Source organism: Macaca thibetana, chromosome 5 (assembly GCF_024542745.1).
Source record: "Macaca thibetana thibetana isolate TM-01 chromosome 5, ASM2454274v1, whole genome shotgun sequence".
In the NCBI taxonomy this organism is placed as follows: Eukaryota; Metazoa; Chordata; class Mammalia; order Primates; family Cercopithecidae; genus Macaca; species Macaca thibetana.
Genome location: NC_065582.1, coordinates 76,882,622 through 76,906,454, shown reverse-complemented (window position 1 = coordinate 76,906,454; position 23,833 = coordinate 76,882,622). Strand labels below are relative to the sequence as shown.

General features: G+C 36.9%; 1 protein-coding gene across 2 annotated transcripts in view; it reads left to right on the top strand.

Moving 5' to 3' along the window:
• FAM241A (family with sequence similarity 241 member A) overlaps positions 1 to 11,573 on the top strand; it is a 40,084-nt gene extending 28,511 nt beyond the window's left edge. For both annotated transcript variants that reach the window (XM_050791337.1, XM_050791339.1), the window contains exon 2: positions 9,371 to 11,573. In XM_050791337.1, the coding sequence (XP_050647294.1) occupies positions 9,371 to 9,616 (246 nt within the window). In that variant the 3' untranslated portion in view covers positions 9,617 to 11,573. The remainder of the gene's footprint in view (positions 1 to 9,370) is intronic.
• The last annotated feature ends 12,260 nt before the right edge of the window (positions 11,574 to 23,833 follow it).

The window sequence follows — 23,833 nt, the reverse complement described above, 5'->3', positions numbered from 1 at the left end:
TGACTAAATTTGTTGTTGAAAGCAATACAGAGCTTGGTGAAGAGCAATTAAAAGGAGGCTGATAGCGCCATAATATATCAAAACATATTACTAGTGGCACCATCAAAACAACACAGCAACCAGAAGTTTTAAAGAGAGAACCAGGGAAAGAGCCAAGAATAGCCTTCCTGGGATCAAAGTCAACTGTGAGAATTGAGAAAGCAGGGCTCATGTGCTAGGCTACACCCACTCAGGAGCAATTATAGTAGGATATGGGGTAGACTTGAAAGCATTCTCCGTGCTGTACATAGACCCATCAACACAGGACAATAGCCTCAATGGCACAAGGGGCTTAAATTCAACATCTGACCAAACACCAATTGAACAATAAACTATTCTGACCCCTTACTCCTTGGAAGCCAGGCTTTAAAATGACATCACAGTCATCCCTGGCAGTCTGAAAAACTGTGTATATGCCCAAGGCGTTTCTCTGTCAGTTGCCAGAGTGGGAATCTCCAAGCTACTAGTCCCTGGCTGAATGTGTAAAGTGTTTACCACAATATCTAGCATATGGGTAAATTCTGATTAGTGGTAGCTATTATTATTATCATCATCTATAGTCAGAACTCTTGGTTTCAAGTGACAAAAATCCAACTCGTACTAGATTTTGGAAAATAGGAATTTATTGGCTCATGTTATGAAAAAGACCAAAAGTAGATATGCTAGCTATATCCGAGTACTGAAATTGTGTCAATGAAACTGTCTCTATCCATTTCTTGGCTTTACTTTATGTTGGCTTTGTTCTTAGCAAGCTTTTTCCCCTCCTAGTAATATGGCCTACATCTCACCAGCTATCTAACTATAATTTGTTTGTTTTTTTCAAAAAAAAAAACAAAAACCTGTCTCTTTTTCAATAGTTGCAGTAAAGTCTTGACTAGAGCTTTCATTGACCTGTCTTGCATTACATACTCATTCATTAAGTAAGTACATGCCCAAGAAAATGAAATGTTCAGCCAGGCGTGGTAGCTCACGCCTGTACTCCCAGCACTTTGGTAGGCTGAGGTGGGTGGATAACCTGAGGTCAGGAGTTCTGAGACCAGCCTGGCCAACATGGTGAATCCCTGTCTCTACTAAAAATACAAAAATTAGCTGGGTGCGGTGGCGGGCGCCTGTAATCCCAGCTACTCAGGAGGCTGAGGCAGGAGAATCGCTTGAACCCGGGAGGCAGAGGTTGCAGTGAGCCGAGATCACACTGTGGCATTCCAACATGGGCGACAAAGCGAGACTCTGTCTCAAAAAAAAGGAAAGAAAATGAAATGTTCTTATTGGTCAGGCTTGGAGCTGGGGAATGGAGACATCTTCAGCCAACACATGGACTAAGAGCAGGTAAAGTATGGCTTCCCCAAAGTTAAATCAAGTAGAATATATGGTATATATACTAGGCAGGCAAAAACAGCAGACTTTCAGTACTGCATATGTAATGATATGCATTAACACAACAACATGTAATACTGGACACAGGAAGACAGTTGGTGAATCTTAAATTGTCAACTCACTCAGCAAAAGCCTGTTTATAGAATGTAACTTGTGCCATTTCCAAAGTGAGTAAACAGGTTCTACCAATATTAATGTGCACAGATTGTTCTGTGGGTAGGGATGTTCAATAGAAAACATCCCACTTCAATTTCTATATAATTAAATTGTCATAACACTTGAAAAAAATACAACTGAACTTAATTATCATGAGAAAGATGATCACTAAGGCATTAATTATCTCAGGCAGCATGGTACAATAGAGAATAGCAGTAAAAATCACGAGATACAAATTCTGCCAAAAATATAGTAATAATAATTACCATATATTGAGTGCTTATTCAAAAAGCTTTTATCTGTTTTCTTATCACAACAACTCTATAAAGTAGGTATTATTATACACATTCTATGGGTGAAGAAACTGAGAGTCAGTGGTTAAGTAATTTGCCCAATGTCACACAGCTGATACATGACAGAGCAGGATTTGAATCTGTCCTGTTTGCTACCAAAGCCTTGGTTTTTTGTTAATGGGCTATGGTACTTAACCTTTCATTCCTAATTTCTAAAGTAAGAGACTGTGATTTAATTATCTTTGAAGATGCTTCTCAAAAATCCAGTGATTACTTACGGGTTTGCCTTTAATTTCTCATGATTAATTTTGGGTATCTTTTAAGAAGGATTTTGAATCAATTAGAACACCCTTCTATTTTTACGTATGTCTTTAATCATGGACAAAAAAAAGAATATCACTGTTTTGGTGAGAACACTCTTCATGTGCATGTCACAGTCAGTACTCTCTGTGAAACCACAAAGGAAACTACATTTGACAAATGTTTTTCCATTGGGACCTCACATACAAAGAATAAATTTTGGCAAAGACAAAGGTGATTAACGTTAGAACAGGAAAAAAGCTCCATCTGTATTTCTGCACTCATGTACTGGTTTAGTGAAGTCTTATGGGTTTGCTTATTGTTTGTAGGGGAGGTTTTTTGTTTGTTGTCTTACTGCAATTCTGCCAACCACGTATCTCTTCATTCTTGCCGAGTCTTTTTTTTTCACATTTGAATCTGAATTCATTACTACTTTTAAAAGCTGTGAAAATGTACTAACCTGCTGCAAATAGCTTTACATAGTTTAAATTTTTGTACAAGACGAAAATAAAAATTTGAACAACTTTTCTGCTTGAATACTTTTAGGTATTCTGTAAACTGTGAGAAAAGATATAAAGGAAAAAAGTAATATTCATTTTGCTGTGTAAAATGTATTCATTCTGTGTAAAGTAAAAGTGTATTTATATAGCTTATTTTTTCAGAGGTGGAGTACATAAAAATTTCTCTGAAAACTAAGCAGCATTAACTAGATGCTAGTTACTAATGTAATAATAACTGGAGGGTGTACAGTGTAGGGATTAATGGTGGGTCCCCTGGAGTAAGAATATCTAGGTTCACGTCATAGATCCTTCAATTACTAAGTATAGGTCAATGTCCAGACATTTAATTCCTCTTAAACTTTACAGTTTCCTTATCTATAAATGGGGGGAAATAATAGTGCCTCCTTTACAGATTGTTGCAAAGATCAAACAAGATAATGCACATAAAACACAGTGCATGTTACATAGGAGGCACTTGGGTTAGCTTTCCTATTCTACCATTAATAACACTACCAGTACTATTACTCTGAAAATTACAAGCATCTTGACAGAGAATCAGACCCCTAAGAACTCATCTGTTCATATTAGTGTCTGCCCTTAAAACACAGTGGGTTAGGAATTATACTGAGCATGTAAGTTTTAGCTAGCAGCTCTCATTTTCTGTAATTTAGTCCAGAATTTATAAATATTTGAAAAATTTCACAACTATGCTCATGGGAGAATACAATGAATATTGATATTACATTTAAGTTTTCTTTGTTTTAAATTTTTGTGGGCTTTTTGCATAGTATGTTATTGTAGAATATTTCCATTTTTCCTTCAACAAATACTTATTATGAGACTATGATGGACCAGGCACAGTGCAATATACAAAGTACTAATGTAAAATTTGTAAGACATGTTTATTGCCCTTAATACCCTTAGCGGGTTCAAAGCTAGTGACAGAACATAGATATATAAAGAAATAATTTTATAAGAAAATACTATGCTAGGCATAATAATGGCTGTTATTAAAAAGTCAAAAAACAACAGATGCTGGCGAGGCTGTGGAGAAAAGGGAATGCTTATACATTATTGATGGGAATATGAATTAGTTCAGCCACTGTGGAAAGCAGTTTGGAGATTTTTCAAAGAACTTCAAACAGAGCTACCATTTGACCCATCTATCCTATTACTACATATATACCCAAAGAAAATAAATTGTTTTACAAAAAGACACATGCTCTCATATGTTCATCATAGTACTACTGTCAATAGCAAAGACAGAATCAACCTAGGTGCCCATCAATGGTGGATTGCATAAAGAAAATGTGATATATATATATACACACACACACACACACACACACACACACTATGTAATACTGCACAGCCTGAAGAACAAAATCATATCCTTTGCAGCAGTCAACATGGATATAGCTGGAGACCACTGTCCTAACCAAATTAATGCAGAAACAGAAAACCAAATACCACGTGTTCTCACTTATAAGTAGGAGCTAAACATTGGGTACTCATGGACATAAGGATGGCAACAGTAGACACTGGGGACTACCAGAGGGAGGAGGAAGAAAGTGGAGTATGGGTTGAAAAACTACCTATTGGGTACTATGCTCACTACCTGAGTGATGGAATATATACCCCAAACCTCAGCATCATGCAGTATACCCTTGTAACAAACCTGCACATGTACCCCCTGTATCTAAAATAAAAGTTGAAATGATTTTAAAAAGAGCTAAAGAAATAATTTAAAATTAAAACTTTTGAGGCCCCTAATTTTATGTCCTCTTTATACAGTATTTCTCTATGAAGAATTCTGTATTTCTCTGTTTGTTAACAACAATTAAATATAGGCAGTAAAAAATACAGGTGTTCGTTATACCAGTGTTTTCTCAAAATGTGGTGAAAAGCTAGGTTTTTGTTTTTCAATTCATTGCAGACTGATACATTTGTAAAATAAATTTTAAAAAAAGAACTTTTTCTCACTATGGTCAGAGGAAAATGTTAACTACTGAAGAATGGTCAAAGAGGTGCAGTACTGCTAGCTTTGAAGATAAAAGAAGAGGCCCAGGAGCCAAGGAATACGGGCAGCTCTAGCAACTGGAAAAGTACGGAAATAGATTCTTTTGAGCCTCTAGAAAGAAATTCAGTCCTGCAAAAATGACTTCTAATAGAACTATAAAATAATACGTTTATGTTGGTTTAAACCATTACATTTATAATTCTTATGGAAGCAATAGAAAACTAATATTAAACACAAGTTCTCTTTACTTGAGGAGTATATGTGGAGAAATAAAAGAAAATAAGAATAACTTTCCAAAGATGACCCAGAAGAGCTAGGAATAATTTTTTCAAAAGACATGCAAAAGTCATTGTTCCAAAGTGAATCACATACTTTCCAAAACTAGCTCTAGTAAAGAGAAAATTATTCTTAGAATCATCTCTGGAACTGAGTAGGTAGAATTCACTTCACCTGAAGAATGAAGGCTGGATTTAAGGTTCTAATAGGCAAGAGGAAAGAAGACTAGATGCTGAGTAATATCCACAACAGAAATACTGCTAATCCCATAAAAATATATACATGGTTTTCAGATTACTGTAGTAAATAATATTTTGGAAAATAGTGCCCATCTTTTGTTTGGCCAAAAAAAAAAAAAGGAGCAAAGTAGAGACTCTATCAAATACTTCTCTAATGCCTGCCAGAAAGACACATGATAAATTCTTCCTGTTTATTCGACAAATATTTATTGAGATGTTTCTATATGCTGCTATTCCCAGGACATAGCCTTTGCTACATATTCATATCAGAGGCTATCGGTGGCCAGCAAAAATAAATACTGCTCCTACTTCATGAAGCTTATAGTACAGGTAGACATTAATCAAATAATAACACACATTGGCATTGAGTTAGAATGCATTGAAAGAGTATTATCTGATGCCGTGAGACTGAGTTGAAGCTTAAGCTAAGACCAAAAGAAGAGGATGCCTTAACTAAGCAAAGGAGAGAGGAAATAATTTTTTAAGCAGAGAAAATAGTATGTGCAAATCCTTGTGGTGAGCAAGAGCTGAAAGACCTATGTGGCTGAAAACAGACAGAGGAAGGCTGATGACAGAATGAGACCAGAGACTCAGATAGAAGCCAGACTAAGCAGGGCTTCATAGATCATGTTAAAGATTTTGGCCTTGATCTTAAAAGCAGGATGGAGGTGGCATGATTGAATTTGCACTTGGAAAGAACCACTCTGGCTACATTGTGGTATATAGATTATAGGGGAGCTAATGGACTTGTGCAATAGCAGTGTTAGGAAACTATTGGAATAGTCAAGAGATCTTAGTAGATTCTTAGGATTATAGCAGTAGATGGAATAGTGTATACACTTTAAAGAAATGTTTAGAAGGTAAAACAAAGAGGATATGGTGATGACCTCGATGTGGGTCATGAGGAAGAGAAAGAGGGAGGGGGTCAAGAATGCCTTAGAGTTCTGACCTTTGGATCTGGTATATGGATGGTGGTGCCATTCACTAACCTAGGGAGCATCAAGAGAGCCCTCTTCCTCACAAATCAGCCAGATGGTTTAAATTTTATTGTAAATAAGAACTTCTAAAAATAATTGAATTGGATGACCTTTTGATAGCTCATGAGACAATCCAGAAAAAGCAATATGCTGTTACTTGTGGTAGTTTTGTGACACCACATGCATTTCATTGTATCTCATAACTCAAGTCATAATATAGTCCTTTCTTAATACAATTTACCCAATTGCAATACATTTGTAATGAGTTAATTCTACTTAATTATCTCAGCTTGTCAATTTTGTAAACTTAAAAAAAAAAGATAGAAACGCACCAATTGACAGAAAGAAGGGAGGGATCAAACTCATCAACTGTAACCATGCAGTTCTTTACCTCAACTTATTTCAAGTATCTCTTATTCCTACAGTGAAGTGCTGGTGCTGGCTCCTACCAGTCCTCAAAGAGCAAGTTGTTAAATGTTCAGGAACTTTGTGAATTGGCTGTTAATAGTTTGAAATTGGCCACAGTGGAAGTACTAACACTACAGAAACTGGAAATCACAACAGAATTGGCAAACACTGTAAAATAGAGCTTCCCCCAACCCCCAACAAAGCCCATTGTTAAACATTTACCAACACACCAGTCTTTGTATCCTTTAGAACTGTGTTATTTGAGAGGATAGCCTAGATACATAAAATACTGGAATGAGATTGACTATAATCTCACTGATTGAAGAATAGTGCTTATTTTCCTTCTCCACATTCTTTTTTTTTTTTTTTTCTTTTGCCTGCCTGGAAACTGATACCCTTTCCACATTCTTAAATGTCTTCCTTTAGGGTTGTTTGAACCCCCTATCCAATTCATTGCTGGATATATTTGATGTTTCTACAGAACTTCATTTGTGAAGATATGTTACTTTTAGGCATTAGTCTAGTGATTTTTTTTAAACGTTTTTCTTCTTTGTTAGATTGCCCAGATTAAGAAGTATTTCAGTAAGGTGGCAAAGTTTTAGAAATTACTGAATCTGGTTGATAGGTATGTAGGTTTATTATACTATTTTCTCTAGTTTTGTGTGTAAAATTTTTTGTAATTAAAAAAAAGAAGAAGCAGGTGGCGACAGCCACAGCTTTCCCAGACCTGTCCTTACTGGGTCTTCAACTTCCAGTCTCAATCCCACCAGCTGTTCTCAAGATCTGAGATAATGTGAGCATTGCCGTCTCCTCACCTGGCCTGATTTACTAACTCTCTATTTTGATTTAAGTGTTGCAACACCTCCTTCTTCCCCTGAAAAACCCACAAGCATTTGTAGATTTTATTTATTTTACAAAGAATTTAAACCTTCAGACAGTACCTACCATATCCAGATTAGGGTACTTTCTTCGTACTAAAACCACAAAAATACTGAAAAAAAAAAGTCTTAAAAAGCTTCAGTAACAACAAAAAAACCCCAAAGTACAGTGAGTGCATAGATTACAAGAAATTGGGAAGAGTAAAAAAAAAAAAAAAAAAAAAAAAAAAAAAGATTTTTAAGAACTTTAGTAAAAAATGAAGAATAAAAGGGCCAGAACCAGTATCAACATGCTAAACACTGGAGAAACAGAGAGGGATGAGGGATCAGCAGAATTACATACTAAATCGAGGACTCTTCAAGTTCTACCCTAAAGAAAAGAAAGCTTTAATGTTAGGCAAGAACAAGGTTTTTTTTTTAAAAAATGTAGTATATTGTTATAGATCATATCACAGTACAAGAAACATAAAATTGACCCAATTGTAATATATCAGTGAAGAAAAAAATAATTTAGAAATCAATTTTTTTAAAAAAAAAGATCCACAAATTATAACTTAAGAGAAAACTATCAGTATCAAAAAAGGATCACATAAATCATTTTATGGATTAGAAAGCTGAAGTTCAGAAAAAGTGAAGTAATTTGGCTAAGGTCATGTCACTCAGCTAGTTTAAGTGTTGCAGCCTGGACGTGAACTCCCTAGATAACTCTACAACATTTTGTTTTTCTGTCTTTTTCTGATATAAGTGAAAATCCAAAAGTAATTTTTAAAATTATATAAAATAAGCCGGGTGCGGTGGCTCATGACTGTAATTCCAACACTTTGGGAGGCCAAGGTCACTGCTTGCCTGGTGCTGATTTCTCTGAGTTCAGAGGAGGGAGCCTGTAGACCTGGGAACCAGGTATCTGAGGACGAAGCACCCAGTAATAGGTGCTGGCATCTCAAGAAAGCACATTGAGATTGGTTCTACAAGTGTTGGAAAACCTCCAAATTGCAATCAGCTGCTACTACTAGCAGGCACTGTTGCTGTCAGAGTGAAGAATTGTTGCTAGAGTGAGACTTAACAGAATTAAGAAACCCATCTGAAGGAAACAGCAAATTCCTTCTTCCTTCTCTACTTGTGAAGTATCACGCTGGTCCCTGTATTGGCAGAGCCTAACAGGGAGACACAAATGCTTGCAGAATTCCAAAGAGTCGGTTTGAAGCCAAGAGACAGTAGCTTACTGTCTTGGCCTTAATTGTAATACGACTGGAAGATAATAGAAATAATACTTTTGGTATGTATAATTGGGTGCATGTAGACATTTTCTGGGATACTACCTACTGGGTAGACATTTGGTCTTATTGTAAAAAAAATAAAAAAATAAAAATTTATTAAAACTATTTGTTTCTCCTGATGAAATTAATAAGAGCCACTTAGGGTGTCTGTATAATGAACAGGAAACTATGCAAGGGCCTGCTCTGAAGTCTGCTTAGCTGAGCTTAAGACAAAGATCACAGCAGTAGTGGCTGAGGGTTGCTCTATAGTAACAGCAAAAGTGCTTTGGTCAGCTGAGGCTCGGTTTCTTAAAGTCTTAGAGTCAAAGAAACCGTCTAAAAAAGAATCTTACCAGGACAGAGCAATCAGACCTTGCCTCATAAAACAGGACAGTGGCAGAAAAGGGTGTTCTGAAATCATGGTCACTCACAAGAGAAATACAAACATGGTTCTTCACTTAAGCAGCCATTTTTGTGCAATTCCAGGATCAAAAAGAACATTCCCATTGTATTAAGTTAACAGGTACTTATAGAATAATTATCACAAGTATGCCCAGCACTTTGGGAGATGAAGAACTAAGGTTCTTAAAGACCTTTACATATTTCTCATGTTATGTTCATGTTTTGTCTTTTTTTTTTTTTTTTTTTTTTAAGGATGTTGAAGATTCACAAAACCACACTGGTGAGCCTGTTGGAGATGACTACAAGAAAATGGGAACACTTTTTGGTGAACTGAACAAAAACCTTATCAACATGGGCTTCACAAGGATGTATTTTGGAGAACGAATTGTGGAACCAGTAATAGTCATTTTCTTTTGGGTTATGCTGTGGTTCCTTGGCCTGCAAGCCCTTGGACTAGTTTCTGTTCTTTGCCTTGTTATTATTTATGTGCAACAGTAAAACATGGCTGAATGGAATTGTTTGACATTTGGTAGCCATATATGTAATTGAAGAAGTTATATGTTTCATTTTTTGACAACCGAAAAAGTTTGCCTTGTTTCAAATTGTGTGCTGGATGTTTTGTAAGTAAATTTATACATGGATGTTACTTAAAACTAAACTCTTGATCATAACAGGGTTGAATATATATTTTGAATATACATTAGCTTATTCAAAACTCTTGTTTCACTACTATGATCTCTGTCCCCTTTATACACCTCTATCCCCATACCAAATCTTAACTAACACCACCAGAAAGTGAACAGGGAAAATAACAGGACATGGAATTCAAATCAAGCAATCTAGTTCTTACAAAGAGTTCCAATAAAACTTTTTAGAAGAAAAAGGATGAAATAAGCTACAAGTAAGTTTCACTTAGAAAACTGCTCCCCACTAACCCTCCCCACCAAATAATCCCATATTATTTGGGAAATATTTGGATTTCAGTTGTCCCTACCCAGCCTAAACTAAGGTAAATGATAATTAGCATACACTACCTTAAGATTGTGATGAGAATCAGTAAAGATAGAATGTTTTCTAAGGGTTGAAAATAATATATTTATTATTGCTGGGGAAAGTTCCCAGGTTAAATATAACTTTTTTAAAATGTAACATTTGGACCTAGACCTACTTTAGTATATCATTTGAAGTTTCAGACAATTTGGTGCTACTTTTTGTGAGTTTTTAAAGTCTCATAGCCTAGTTGACTTCACCCTATGCTAATGCCATATTTTCTTGTGTCTAACAAGTTGCATATTTTTTCCTAGAGAGACATTTTCAGTATATATTTTTTAGAAATTTGTAATTTTATAGTTCTTTCATAACAATTATTCTAAGTTTTAAAACAATGTATTTCCTATCTTGACATGGATTTTTTCACAAAAACAAATTATATTTTACTGTTGTTTTCAAGAAAAAATCAGATCATTTTTCTTTGATATCTATATCAGAAAGTGCAATATTAACAGTATAAAACTAAATGCTTAAATTTGGAACTTAGCCAATTTTGATAATATTTTTCTAAGACTAAAGTCATGTCAGCAATTGGCTAGCCATGTTATTAAGGTGTCTTAATTCAGCATTTTTAGGTTTTATATTGAAATTTGCATTTCTTTAAATATTTGAAAATGGGGAATGGCTTTAGTGATATTTTGGATTTTGTTAGAGAACCTAAAATCTTTACACTTTCATCTCAAAGACTATAAAGGAAAGAGGTAGTTAAGATCATTTAGAATTCAAGTTAAATTTCAGAAAATTGGGGCAGTCAGGCATTTTTATCTTTGGTAGGGCAACAAGTAAAACATGTAGAGTGCTCGCTATTCCACTTTTTAAAGCTTTTACCAAATCTTATTTCTAAAACTCTGTGCATTCTCAGTGTCTTCTCATTCTGAAGCAGAAAATAAGGAAGAACATTCAACTTAGATTTCTAAAATCAGATAACCCTAAACAAAAATGTTAGTCGGGGTCACTAAAAAGTATTGTGCATTTATATAAATACAGGCCTTTTGAAATTTGACTTTTAAAAAGCAAAAGACTTTGTACGATATCATTGTGTTTTTATTGCGTTTGCAATATTTTTATAGTAACCTTTATGAACTCAGTATAAGTGCAAGTTGTTTGAAAAGGTGTTTTTATTAGTGCACAGTAGAATTGTGAGGTTTTCAGTAGACGTCATGAGATTTTGTATATCTCCATAAAATATAAGTACATTTTTTTCTAATGCTACTGGAAATTTTACTTTTCCTTTGGAACACATCAACAATACTATGTACAAAATAATAGCTCTGGTTCCACCAGTACCTAATGTTGAAAAAATTTTTAAAGTAATTTTTAATAGTAACTATTTAGTATACTATCAATACTATGCATCAGCACACTGGTGTTAATAGGGTATATATTAAATTATATAAAGAAATAAGATATTTTGCTGTTATTCTTTCTACATATATTATTATTGGTTGTTAGTACAGTATACCATCAAATATTTGCCTTTGATATGAGAAAAAACAAACTTTGCCTATGTAATGGAAATAAAATATTTTCTTTTATGAAATAGAATGCAGATTATACTAATATCCTGAAATAAAACTGGTAATTTATTTGGTTCATGGTATAAAGAATTAGATTGGGCCAGGCGCAGTGGCTCACACCTGTAATCCCGGCACTTTGGGAAGCCAAGGTGGGTGGATCACGAGGTCAGGAGATCAAGACCATCCTGGCTAACATGGTGAAACCCCGTCTCTACTAAAAATACAAAAACTTAGCCAGGCGTGCTGGCGGGCGCCTGTAGTCCCAGCTACTCAGGAGGCTGAGGCAGGAGAATGGCGTGAACCCGGGAGGCGGAGCTTGCAGTGAGCCGAGATCGAGCCGCTGTACTCCAGCCTGGGCAACAGAGTAAGAGTCCGTCTCAAAAAAAGAAAAAGGAATTAGATTGAAAATTATTCTCATCACAAATACAAGCCAGTTTTAGAAACTGTTATTGCTTATGAATAAAGAAATAGAAGTTACAATGCTAAGGTTATTATATAATGCATACTCATATGGCCAGCCTGTAATTAAAAAAAAAAGATCAAAGTCTACAGATAAACAGACTGTAGATGAGTAAATCCATTTTTCTTAAAGTAAAGACTGTATTTTGTAGAATTCTGTTCTCTTATACCTTAAGTTGTCATGGGCAAGGTATTTTCCCATTCCTGGCTACAGGCAGATCATTCTTAGTCCAGTAGTCTGCTGGAGCGAGCTTGCACCGGCTTACAAGAGCCAACTGTGAACATTTTTTCTGGCTTCATTGCTGTCTAGTTGGTAGTTTGAAATTGGGCATGGTGGGAGTATTTACACCAAAAAAATTAGTAAACACTACAAATCAGATCTTTTATTTTCCCTTCAAAGCTAGCTGTTAAACATACACGAGCACACCCTAGAGGCCACATTCACATGTCTGTTCCTACAGATATGAAAGTAAGGAACAGAACACATTTTGTGAAATAAAGCATATGAGGTAAATCCCCCACCCAAAACTGCATCTGGATCTTTCCCTTGTGGGTATTATGGTCCATGGTTGTCTTCTGACCAACAAATCTCTGTTTAATCATGTTTTGACCACAGAAAATCTCTCTAGGCTGTTACCAAGCTGCAGATCCACTAAAGACTCTCCAGGCAATCAGGAAAGGTGAAAGTTGCAGATTGATAGAGGAAAAATTACAGTGTAAGTAAAGATCTGTTGTAATATAGAAAGCTCAAAATAGTCAAAGCCAGGTATGGAGCAATCAAAGGCTATTTGTGTGGTTCATAGATGATGTTTTAATAGTTACTTCACAAATGTTTATTAGTTTCAGGCTTTTTCAATGCTCTCATTGCCAATTTATGACTTTACAATTAAAGGGAGAAGAAGCAAAAAATCAAGACGACCGGGGTGGTGGCTCACACCTGTAATTCCAGCACTTTGGGAGGCCGAAGTGGGCAGATCACCTGAGGTCGGGAGTTTGAAACCAGCCTGACCTATATGGAGAAACCCCGTCTCTGCTAAAAAAAAAAAATACAAAATTTGCTGGGCGTGGTGGCACTTGCCTGTAATCCCACCTACTCAGGAGGCTGAGGCAGGAGAATCACTTGAACCCAGCAGCCAGAGTTTGTGATGAGCCGAGATTGTGCCATTGCACTCCAACCTGGGCAACAAGAGCGAAACTCCATCTCAAAAAAAACAAGAAAAAATTAAATAAGATTTTCATGCCTGGTAATAGAGTTGGCCAAAAAGAATATAAACTTATTTACAAACTATGGCTTCAGGAGTATTGGTGGATTTGAGGTCATTTGCAACTCCTGTTTCTCTACCCAACATTTAATTTTTGGTATGCTTGGGAGTTCAGTCCAACAGCCTGCTCTCACATCACTCCACACAGCAACTTGGCAATGTCACCACTCCCATGGCTGCAGAGTTACCATTTGCACCCTAACAGCTCCCCAATTTGCATCTCTAGATCAGAGCACTGTACAGAATGTAAGACTCATATGTTCAATTGCTTGCCCAATATTTATTTGCACTTGGTTATCCCATAGTACCTGAGATGCAGCATGTCCAAACAAGAGCTCAGATCCTTCTCCCAAATCTTTAATTCCTGCTTCTCATTTCAGCAAATGACACAATCCTTTCCCTAACAGATCAAGCAGGAGTTGTAGGTGACATCCTTGACTCTGTATTTCCTACACTACCTACATGTAACCAATTACCAAGTCTATTTTACTTCTAAAAATTTAATCTTTCTACTTCTCTCCATTCCTAGCATCACTAACTTAGTCCATTCTACCATCATCTCACCTGGCATGCTGAGAATCCTGATTAGCCTCCCTACCTTCATTTTCCACTTTTTAGTTACAGATCTTTCTAAAGCATTATTCTAATATGATTCTGATATCCTTGACCTAAATCTTCAGTGGCTTTCTGTTTTCATTATGATAAAGTCCTTATGCCTTAATATGTTTTACAAGGCTCTTCACGTACTGGTTATTGCATACCTCATCTGTCTATACTGCCACTCTCCATTTCCAAGACTCAACTATACTGAACTTTTCCCCAGTTTCTTTAATGAGACATGCTTTCTTACTTCTAGAACTTTGTACATGCTTTACCTTCTTTAACTGCTCCCCACCAGATTGGCCAACATCTACATAGCCTTAAGACCTCAAGTGAGACATCATGTCCTCCAGGGAAACTTCTCTGACTCCTTTAAATCCAGTTTTGGTTCTTCATTATAGCTTGGTTTCTCATTATGTGCAACCCTGTACTTCCCAGGTCAGCACTTCTCATGCTATATTGCAATAGCTTATTTATCAGCTTCTTCCATTAATCAATAGGCTTCACAAGGAAAGAGAACATGTCTGTCATTGCATTGCTAGTGCCTAACACAATGCCTGGGACATAATAAGCCTTCAAAATATTTATCAAATAAGTAAACCCACTCCATCTACTCATGGTCTCCATATAGACCACTAACAAAAAAGATCTAGAGTTGTTGTACTTTGAAGTTCTTTTACTCCAAAAATATACTTACTGTGCACAAAGAGCATGGATTGATGTATACATAATAATTTGTAAAGTTATTCACTTTTGGTAAAAGAATATTGCTGTTATTTGGAAATATATATACAGTATTTCCACTATACACTCATGTATTTTAGGAGAAAATGTATTTTCAGTGTTGTGTTTTGTTGATTCACTATTTTTCCAAAAAGGATATTTTGCAATACGTATGGTCACTGATACTACCAAAACTTCACATGTGTTCAGTATTTTTTAAAAGAACTTTATTTACTACATTTTAATTTTTTGTTTTGTTTTTTGAGGTGAAGTCTCGCTCTGTTGCCAGGCTGGAGGACTGTGGCACGATCTTGGCTCACTGCAACCTCCGCCTCCTGGGTTCAAGCAATTCTCCTGCCTCAGCAGGAGTAGTTGGGATTACAGGCACATGCCCAGCTAATTTTTGTATTTGTAGTAGAGATGAGGTTTCACCATGTTGGCCAGGATGATCTCTTGACCTCGTGATCTGCCCGCCTCGGCCTCCCAAAGTGCTGGGATTACAGGCATGAGCCACCACGCCTGGCCTACATTTTAATTTAAAAAAAAAAAAAAAAAAAAAAAAAACTCTTAAGCTTTTTTGTGAGCAGAAATTCTCAAGTATTTAAGCGTGGTATTTTAGGCTGCAGAAGAAATTCACTATTACATTGTCCTAGTAGCCCAGACATATGTGTTAAATGACATGTCTATACTTTGTTATTCTTTCTAATAAATAATACTCTTTTACAACTCTACCTTCTGAGTGTCTCTTCCCACTCCCTATCACATGTTCTACTTGTCAGTTAATGGCTGCCACATCCAGTTTGGAATGACCAAAGCAACAACACACCTGAGGGTGAACAGAGGTTATCTTTTTTCCTCATCCCTATTGCCGGAACAGAATGCCAAGACGTGACGTGTATGGCTTCCCGGGAAAGGAAAAGTGGGAAAACCAAGATCAAGACCAATCTCTGCCTCCAAGCTATATTTTTCTTCTTTCTGTTGCCTTGACTATTGTGTAAGTTAGAGTTATCTAATAAACTCTGCAGAAGCCTGCTAGGGATCCAAAACACATTTATGTTTATTAAATTTGAGTTTTCTTTTCAGCAATTAAAGTTTATCATTTAATCTTTCATCGACTCAGTTGGAAATTTCCTTGCCAGTTTTCCAAACCACCACCGAAAACAGTAACTTCTATCATAAAACCATGGACCTTTTTTGCTATTGGTTTCCCCCAGTATAATAAGAGGCTAGTTTATAGTATATTTTTAATGTGAGGTTGTTTAAGAAAATTTTATATACAATGTACTTACTAATACCACAGTTAAGACAAAAACTTTAAGAGATTTTTCTGGGAGTAGCAGGATATGTAATGACATTATCCATATTTGAAAATATGTACCATCTACTGAATGCCCTTCCCTGGTCTGTCATGATTGTTTTTGTTAATGTTTTCTTCATTGTTTAGGTATAAAATTCTAAAAATAGTCATGATTAGTTTTTCCATGAGACCACAGCACCAGGTAGCCACAGCAGGCTACCTCTGAAGGACCTTATGTCATAACTTTTTAATATATTTTCTGTCTTAAAGGGCACAAGAGTATGTATGTAAACAGAAGATACAAACAAAGGTTAAGAAGAAACAGTTACAAAAGGAAAACACCCTCCCTGGGTATTACTTTGGAGAGATGAACCTAAATAAAATCGTCTTTCGCAAAACTCTAATGATGATTTTTTGTATGAGGTGAAGCATTTGTTTAATAGATCAGTGGCTTTCAAAGATTTTTAAATTTAGTTTACATAAAATCTTACACAAATATCACATATAGGATACCTAAATATCATTTATATGGTAAAAGAGCTGCTATGATTGATTTTGCGGTAGGTCAAAATTCCCTGGGAAGCAGACTTGGAAGAAATTAGCATGCAGAAAATCTACTAGGGAGTGCTCTGGGATTGGCACCTGTAAGGAAAGTAAAAGACGCAAGACTGGACGGAGGGGGTTAGGCAATACAGTCACAACAGGGCCACAACTCTATGGAGTGGTCTGAAGCTAGGATGATCCCTCAGAGTTGCTTCATGCTGGGAGAAGACAGCTTTCTTCTGCAAAAGCAATTCTCAGGGAGAACTGACAGCTGGGGATTATCAAGTGGCACTCCCAGCAGCTATCAAAATAAACCCTTCGGTTCTGAAGGGAGGATTTGAGCAGCACAATGTAGCATCTACTATAGAATTCATTCTTTTCTCACCTTGCCCTCCATGGTACCTGAGTCACTTCCAAAAACCTTAGTCTTCAGAGTGCTGTATGAAAATCACTGATTTAAATCATAAACTCATTGACTAAGATGGCTTAAAACTTGGGGGAATACTGACCGGGAGCAGTGGCTCACGCCTGTAATCCCAACACTTTGAGAGGCCTAGGTGCTAGCGCGGATCACGAGGTGAGGAGATAGAGGCTATCCTGGCTAACACGGTGAAACCCCGTCTCTATTACAAATAGAAAAAAATTAACCAGGCGTGGTGGCGGGCGCCTGTAGTCCCAGCTACTCGGGAGGCTGAGGCAGGAGAATGGCGTGAACCCGGGAGGAGGAGCTTGCAGTGAGCCAAGATCCCGCCACTGCACTCCAGGCTGGGCGACAGAGCAAGACTCCGTCTCAAAACAAAAACAAAAACAAAAACAAATTGGGGGAATACCTACACCTTTAGTCTGTTGTGTTGCCTAGCTTCTACCATGAGATCCAGTCTTCAGTTATGATGAAGCTTTGGTTGACTTAATAGTATGTCCAGAAGCCAAAAATGGCTTGCCTCTATTAGGAATAGGTTAAAAAAAAAAAAAAAAAAAAAAAAGTTGACAAGAAAGCCCATTACTTAAAGCTAGGAGTAGGAAGTCAATGACATTTTGTACATATAAACTGCATAGACCAGTATTTAAGCTAATAAGTCTGCCAGATGGGGCCTCACGAGGTACCAGGACAAACCATCGTTAGGGCATGTCATGGGAACTGGATAAGTTCAAGCACAGACGTAGGTAAGTCTTTCCAGAACTCTGATTTGTGCTTTCTGGTCCCCTCCCCAAGTTCACAAAGCAGTTTTAATCCTCAAACTTTTAGAGCATGTTAGAAATAAGATCTTGAATGGCAGAGAAGAACTCACTTCAAAGAAATCATATGCTGTGCCCCCATCCCAACGCACTATTGGAACTGATTTATGACTTGGAGATTTGGCTCTAATTCTGACTTTTTATTTTTAGAACACAGGGTCTCATAAGCCAGATTTGGTAATTCAGTAAGCACTCAAGAGCTTTCTACAGTCTTAGTCCAGAATATTTTGGGGGCTCCCTAATAGAGTCTTAGGAGTGGGCATGATCAAGCAAGACAATGACCCCAACCCAATTATGCACAAAACCTATAGTAGTGTTGAGGCATGCTTTTCCTCTTCAGTTATAGGAAAATTTTAGAATAACGTCCAAACAAACTTCCAGATGAAAAGGTCCTCTTTGTGTCGTACCTGAATTTAAGACTTGGTTCTGCCATTTACTCGGTGTAGAACTTGTACAAGTAATACATCTTTTTAAACTTCAAGCCCCTCGTCTGTAAAATGGGGTAATTGTTATGACAGCATTATTTACTGGGTATCTTATCATAGTGCCTTGCATACAGCAAGCTTTCAATAAATGCTAGTCATTATCATTAAACATTCACACATGAGAGATGAGATGACCTTCTTCACTACCCATGGAAAGCTCATATAGTGAGAGCCACAAAAGGTTTAGTTATTTCATTGTTGACAAAAGATAAATACAAGGGAATTCTATTACACTGCTCTTCTGTTCCCAATCACTCGTGATTGAAATATTTGTGAAATCTCTTATTTCAACTATGAGTGCTTCATGAGTTAAAATGATCATAAAAATAAGGAATAAGTCAACAATTTAATGAACAGAAATAAAATGTGCTTTGTGCAACCATACTTTCTTTAACAAGATGCATTGTTCTCTTTAAGCCTCTATTTACCACAATACCATGCACTTTCTGTTGCCTCTTTGCCTTGGAAAACTTAGGTGCAGAACCACACTCAACAATTCACACACGATTCTGCTGTGGGTTTGAACATTTACAAAACGATATCAATTCTGAAAATACTTAGCTCTAAATTTTCCTCCATTTCATAAGTCAATGGTATTAGGGTATGTTTATAGAATAACATGTATCTTGCTTTGATTTTAAAATGAAATTTCATATTAATTTGTTTGTCTGTGCTATATTGTCAATATACACTTAAAAATGTTTGGCCAAGATAAATATAATTGTACCCAGAATAACCTGTATTCAAAATGTATAACCTATACTAGTACCCTCACACAAAATATCCAGCCCACATCAAAACATGTGGATACATTCTATATACATGTAGGTAATATAAGCCAGGAATGGTGATTAATATGTATTAATATGTATTTTTAATATGTTCATAAAGTCTTACCTTTTTAGTCTGAAAACATGCTAAACGCATATTATGATTTTGATTAGTCTTTTTCTATTTTAGCAAACCTTCAGTTACTTTGTTCCCTCCTGGACTTCCCTTTCATATTTCCTTTTCTTTCAAGTATTTCTCCCTACCTGAAAAGAGGAAGTTTCACAAATCAGATGTTTATGAAAAGTTATGGCATATCTTTAGTGCCATCTCTCAGTGCACTTCAAAACTGGTTCTCCCACATTTTCCTTAACTGTCAGTTTATGCTTTCAGATATTTTTATAAGATGCTCAGATAGAGCTGATGTTGGCCCATACAGCTCTCCAGGCGTTTCTCCATTTTTCAAATTGTGAGAAACATTTCTTGAGAACTCCATTCCTAAATACCTGATCTTCACAGTCACCTCTCTGTAATGGAAATATACTGTGTTTTTCTTCCCTTACCATATCACTGACTGTCAATGAGACAGGCTTTCGTCCACTAACTTGGCTTGCAAAAGCCCTAGGCTAACAAAGAAGACATTATTTTTGCAATGGCAGAAAGACTTAGAAACAAAAAGACCTGGGCTATAAAATTCGTTTTAAATTACAGGTGCTTTACTGGCACCAGTTACTGATGCTCCTTCATTTCTGCCAAATCAAGCAAGAAACTGCTATTGGGATTATTTTCTTTACCAGATGAGTCATTTCTCTTCATCAATGACTTTCAGAAATGTTCATACCAGGAAAAGTGGCACTGGTGAATTCTCAAACTGAAATGCAATTCTATGACACACCATCTGCTGCTAACTTTTTTCTTTAAATATAGAGCATGGGGCATCAGAATGAATTCATCTTTAGCTTAATATAGATACAGATGGATAAATACAGAAATAATTATAGATATGTATGTATACAAGGGGTTAGTATACTGCTCATATCTTTCCAAGTTGACACGGCCTAGAAACACCACCATCCCACTAGCACATCAGCACCCATCTCTTTGTTTCTAATACCATTCTGTAATAAGGGTAATCAAGGTTCCCTGGAGAAATATCTGATTCTAGGACTAGACAGGGAACGTGAAAGATGAGCCTGGAAAGTAAAGAATGCTAAAACATTCTCTCTCTTTCTCTCTCTCTCCCTCTCTCCACAGACACACACAGACACACACAAACACACACACACACGAGAGAGAGAGAGAGAGACAGAGAGAGCACACCAATTGAAGGAGGTTCCAAAAGACCAAAGCTGGAACAATTTAAGCAACAAAATATATAAAGTAGTATTGAATTGTAACCCGAAGTATAAATATTCACGAGTTTATCCGGATAGAAATACATGATTACATAAACAAATTAATAAGGGAGAATAAACAAGTCTCTTACACAGAAGAATTTCCAAAGAATTTATATAGCTACTGCCCCTTCAGGTAGATGGAGCACAACTCCCTAATCCATGAGAATTACTTCCCACAGAATACAGAACTGAAGGCAGTAGGGAGGGTAGCTTGGTAGGGGAGAAGCCTGACAAATACTACTTCAGCCAGGTCATCAAGCTTGGTATCATCAGTGATAAGTCACGTTGATAGCATATACCTTTGAGAGGATGTTACGGGAATGCCACTTTGTATCTGTGGTCTTCCGCTCCAGAAACCATACCCCCAGGCTAATCATGAGGAAAACATCGACAAACCCAAAATGAGGATCATTTTATCAAATATCTGAACAGTACACCTCAAAACCGTCAAGGTCATCAAAAACAAGTCTGAAAAGCTGTCACAAACCAGCGAAGACTAAGGAAACATTATGATTAAATGTAATGTGGTATCCTAGATAGGATTCTGAAACAGAAAAAGAACTTTAGGAAAAGGTAAGGCATTCTAAAAGAAATATGGGCTTTGATTAATAATAACGTATCAATACTGGTTTAGTTGTAGCAAATGTACTATAAGTATGTACGTAGACATAAGATATTAACAACAGGAAAAACTGTATGCTGGATAGACAGGAACCCTCTCTATAGTCTTTGCAATTTTTCTGTTGCAAAAATTTAATTATCTGCATTACTAAACACTTACTTAAAAAATAATTTTAGGCCAGGTGTGGTGGCTCACGCCTGTAATCCCAGCACTTTGTGAGGCTGAGGCAGGCAGAACACTTGAGGTCAGGAGTTCGAGACCAGGTTGGCCAACATGGTGAAACCCCATATCTACTAAAAAAAAAAAAAATACGAAAATTAGCTGGGCGTGGCAGCGCATGCCTGTAATCTCAGCTTCTCAGGAGGCTGAGGCAGGAGAATTGCTTGAACCCAGGAGGTGGAGGTTGCAGTGAGCTGGGATCACACCACTACACTCCAGCCTGGGTAACAGAGCAAGACTCCATCTCAAAAAAAATAATAATAATTTTAACAAATTCCACTTTAACCCTTAGTCATGTCAGTAACCACATATTATCTCCTTTTCTACATAAATATTCATTTGCGCTATGAGACAACATGAGTTCCTAATGACTTTTTCACCCTCTTCTTTTTATACATTTCAAAGCAGCAGTATAAAATTCACATTAATACTCCTTTGAAAAATTATCGCTCTATGACATATTAAACATATTAAAATAAATATCTACAAGTTTATACTGATAGATATAAATAATTGCATGAACAAATTAATAAGGGAGAATTTCATGTGAGCTTTGTATTTATGTTTAATAATTTCTTAGGTGAGGGAGAAAGAATAGGAATCTAAATGTCCTAATACAAACCAATTAGCTCACACCCAAAAGAGTCTTTGAGTTTGACATATACTCCTAGAAGTTCCTCCTGGGTGTGGGATCCTTGGTCCATCTGTGAATCCCAGGAAGACTCCCAGGATATTTCCAAAATACCCTAGAAGTTGACAAGCTGTTGCTGTGCCTGAACCCCTGTGGATACCACTGGGGATGGCACCAGGTTCAAGAGGCCGAAGAAGAGACCCAGAGCCAGCAAACAAAACACGCATTTTATTGGGGGCTTACATACAGGGGAAGGAATCCAGTAGCAGCGGGCAAGGCAGGAGGACCGCAACTGCTTGCAAAAGGCATGTGGTTTAGCATTTTCACTTAGCACTCTTCCTAACGACCTCCATCTGGCAACCTTCATTCAGCCCAAAACTTGGGACCTGGAACCCCTGTATGGCCTGTGTTCCACAAGATGGGCTGGGGGCTCAGGTGTTCCTCATAGAAAAGGAACAAATCTTCACGTTGGCCACACCCAGATTCCCTAGCTCAGAACATGCATTCAGGTGCGTCTGCCATACAGAGTCATTCTCAGGGTATGCTTCAGTTGTTACTATCATATGCGTTCACTATACAGTTGTGACTGTGTTAGAGTCCTCTGGCTCAGAGGTCCTGAAGAGGACCTCTTACCACAAGAGACTCACTTACCACCAGTGAGTCTTCTGATCTGCTCGGGACAGACCAGCCTGGAACACTGCCTCATTTTCCCACCAACCCCAAAACAGGCTTGGTCTCAGAAGCAGTCAATCCGTAAGGGAGTTCTTAGGCTGGAAACATCTTAGAAAGTCTTTCCAGAAAGACATCTTAGGTTGATATTAATATTTCTCTGTGGCCTTAGAGGACCCTGGAAAGGAAGCATGTAGAGATGAGTCCTGCAGCCTGGCAACCTCCATTTGCGTTCATGACCAACCACGGAGCATCTTTAATATATCTGCATATCACCAGAGGTTCTCCTCAGGGGAAAATAACAGGTGCTGGGTACTCTCTGGAGTGTGGGGCTTTACTAGCTTGATAACTTCTTCTGACAGCAATGCCTGTTTGCCCTCTCACTAAGAGTTCTTCTGGTTTACATGAATTTGAAAACATTTCTGCCTAAATATGTCCCATATATTCTCTATCATTTTTTGAAGGTCAGCAACTCTAACCATTCAACAGTGATTATGCAGAAGATCTGTACATTGAACAGGTGACATAACCAAGGAAAAAAGTGTGTCACTTGCAGTCTATACTTGACTCTTGTCCTCTAGAAATTGCATCATGCCTTGGTTTCTCTATTTGTAAATGCCAATTTAGTCTGACTCTCAAAGGGTTAAAACATTATTGGATAAGGTTAAAGAACATCTTGATTTTTATTAAATATATATATTTATATTTATTATGCATTCTTATGTTTATATATTTTTAATGTTTACATATATTTTCTAGGAAACATAGTAAGGTGTTGACAGTGTTGATCTCTGGTAGGCATACGTTTTCATTTCGTCATTTTTGCTTAATTTATCTTCTAGAATGTAGTCCCTGTACAAGGTAATAATGAAAGATTATCGTTTTGGACCCATGCTATTTTACACATTCAGTGCATTAAATTTCTCTCCGTTTTACCTGTTCCCTTCCTAGCAGAAAAAATGTTTTTTAAAAGATAATCTATTTAATGAAATATAAAGGAACTGCAAAAATACATACTAAGAATGCTAATAAACTAAGTTTCTAGTAATGAATAAAACACTTCTTAAGGTTTTCCATGAAGTGTTGGCCTTCAGATGGAAATTTCCAAACTATTTTCATTTGCTACCATAAAAACTGCATGAGTGATCAGGCCTGATCACAGATGGGGAAACCTGGTGATGCCTGGATGATGGAAAAGGTAATAAGGCCCAGATGTTGAGCTGTTTTCTTTAGATTG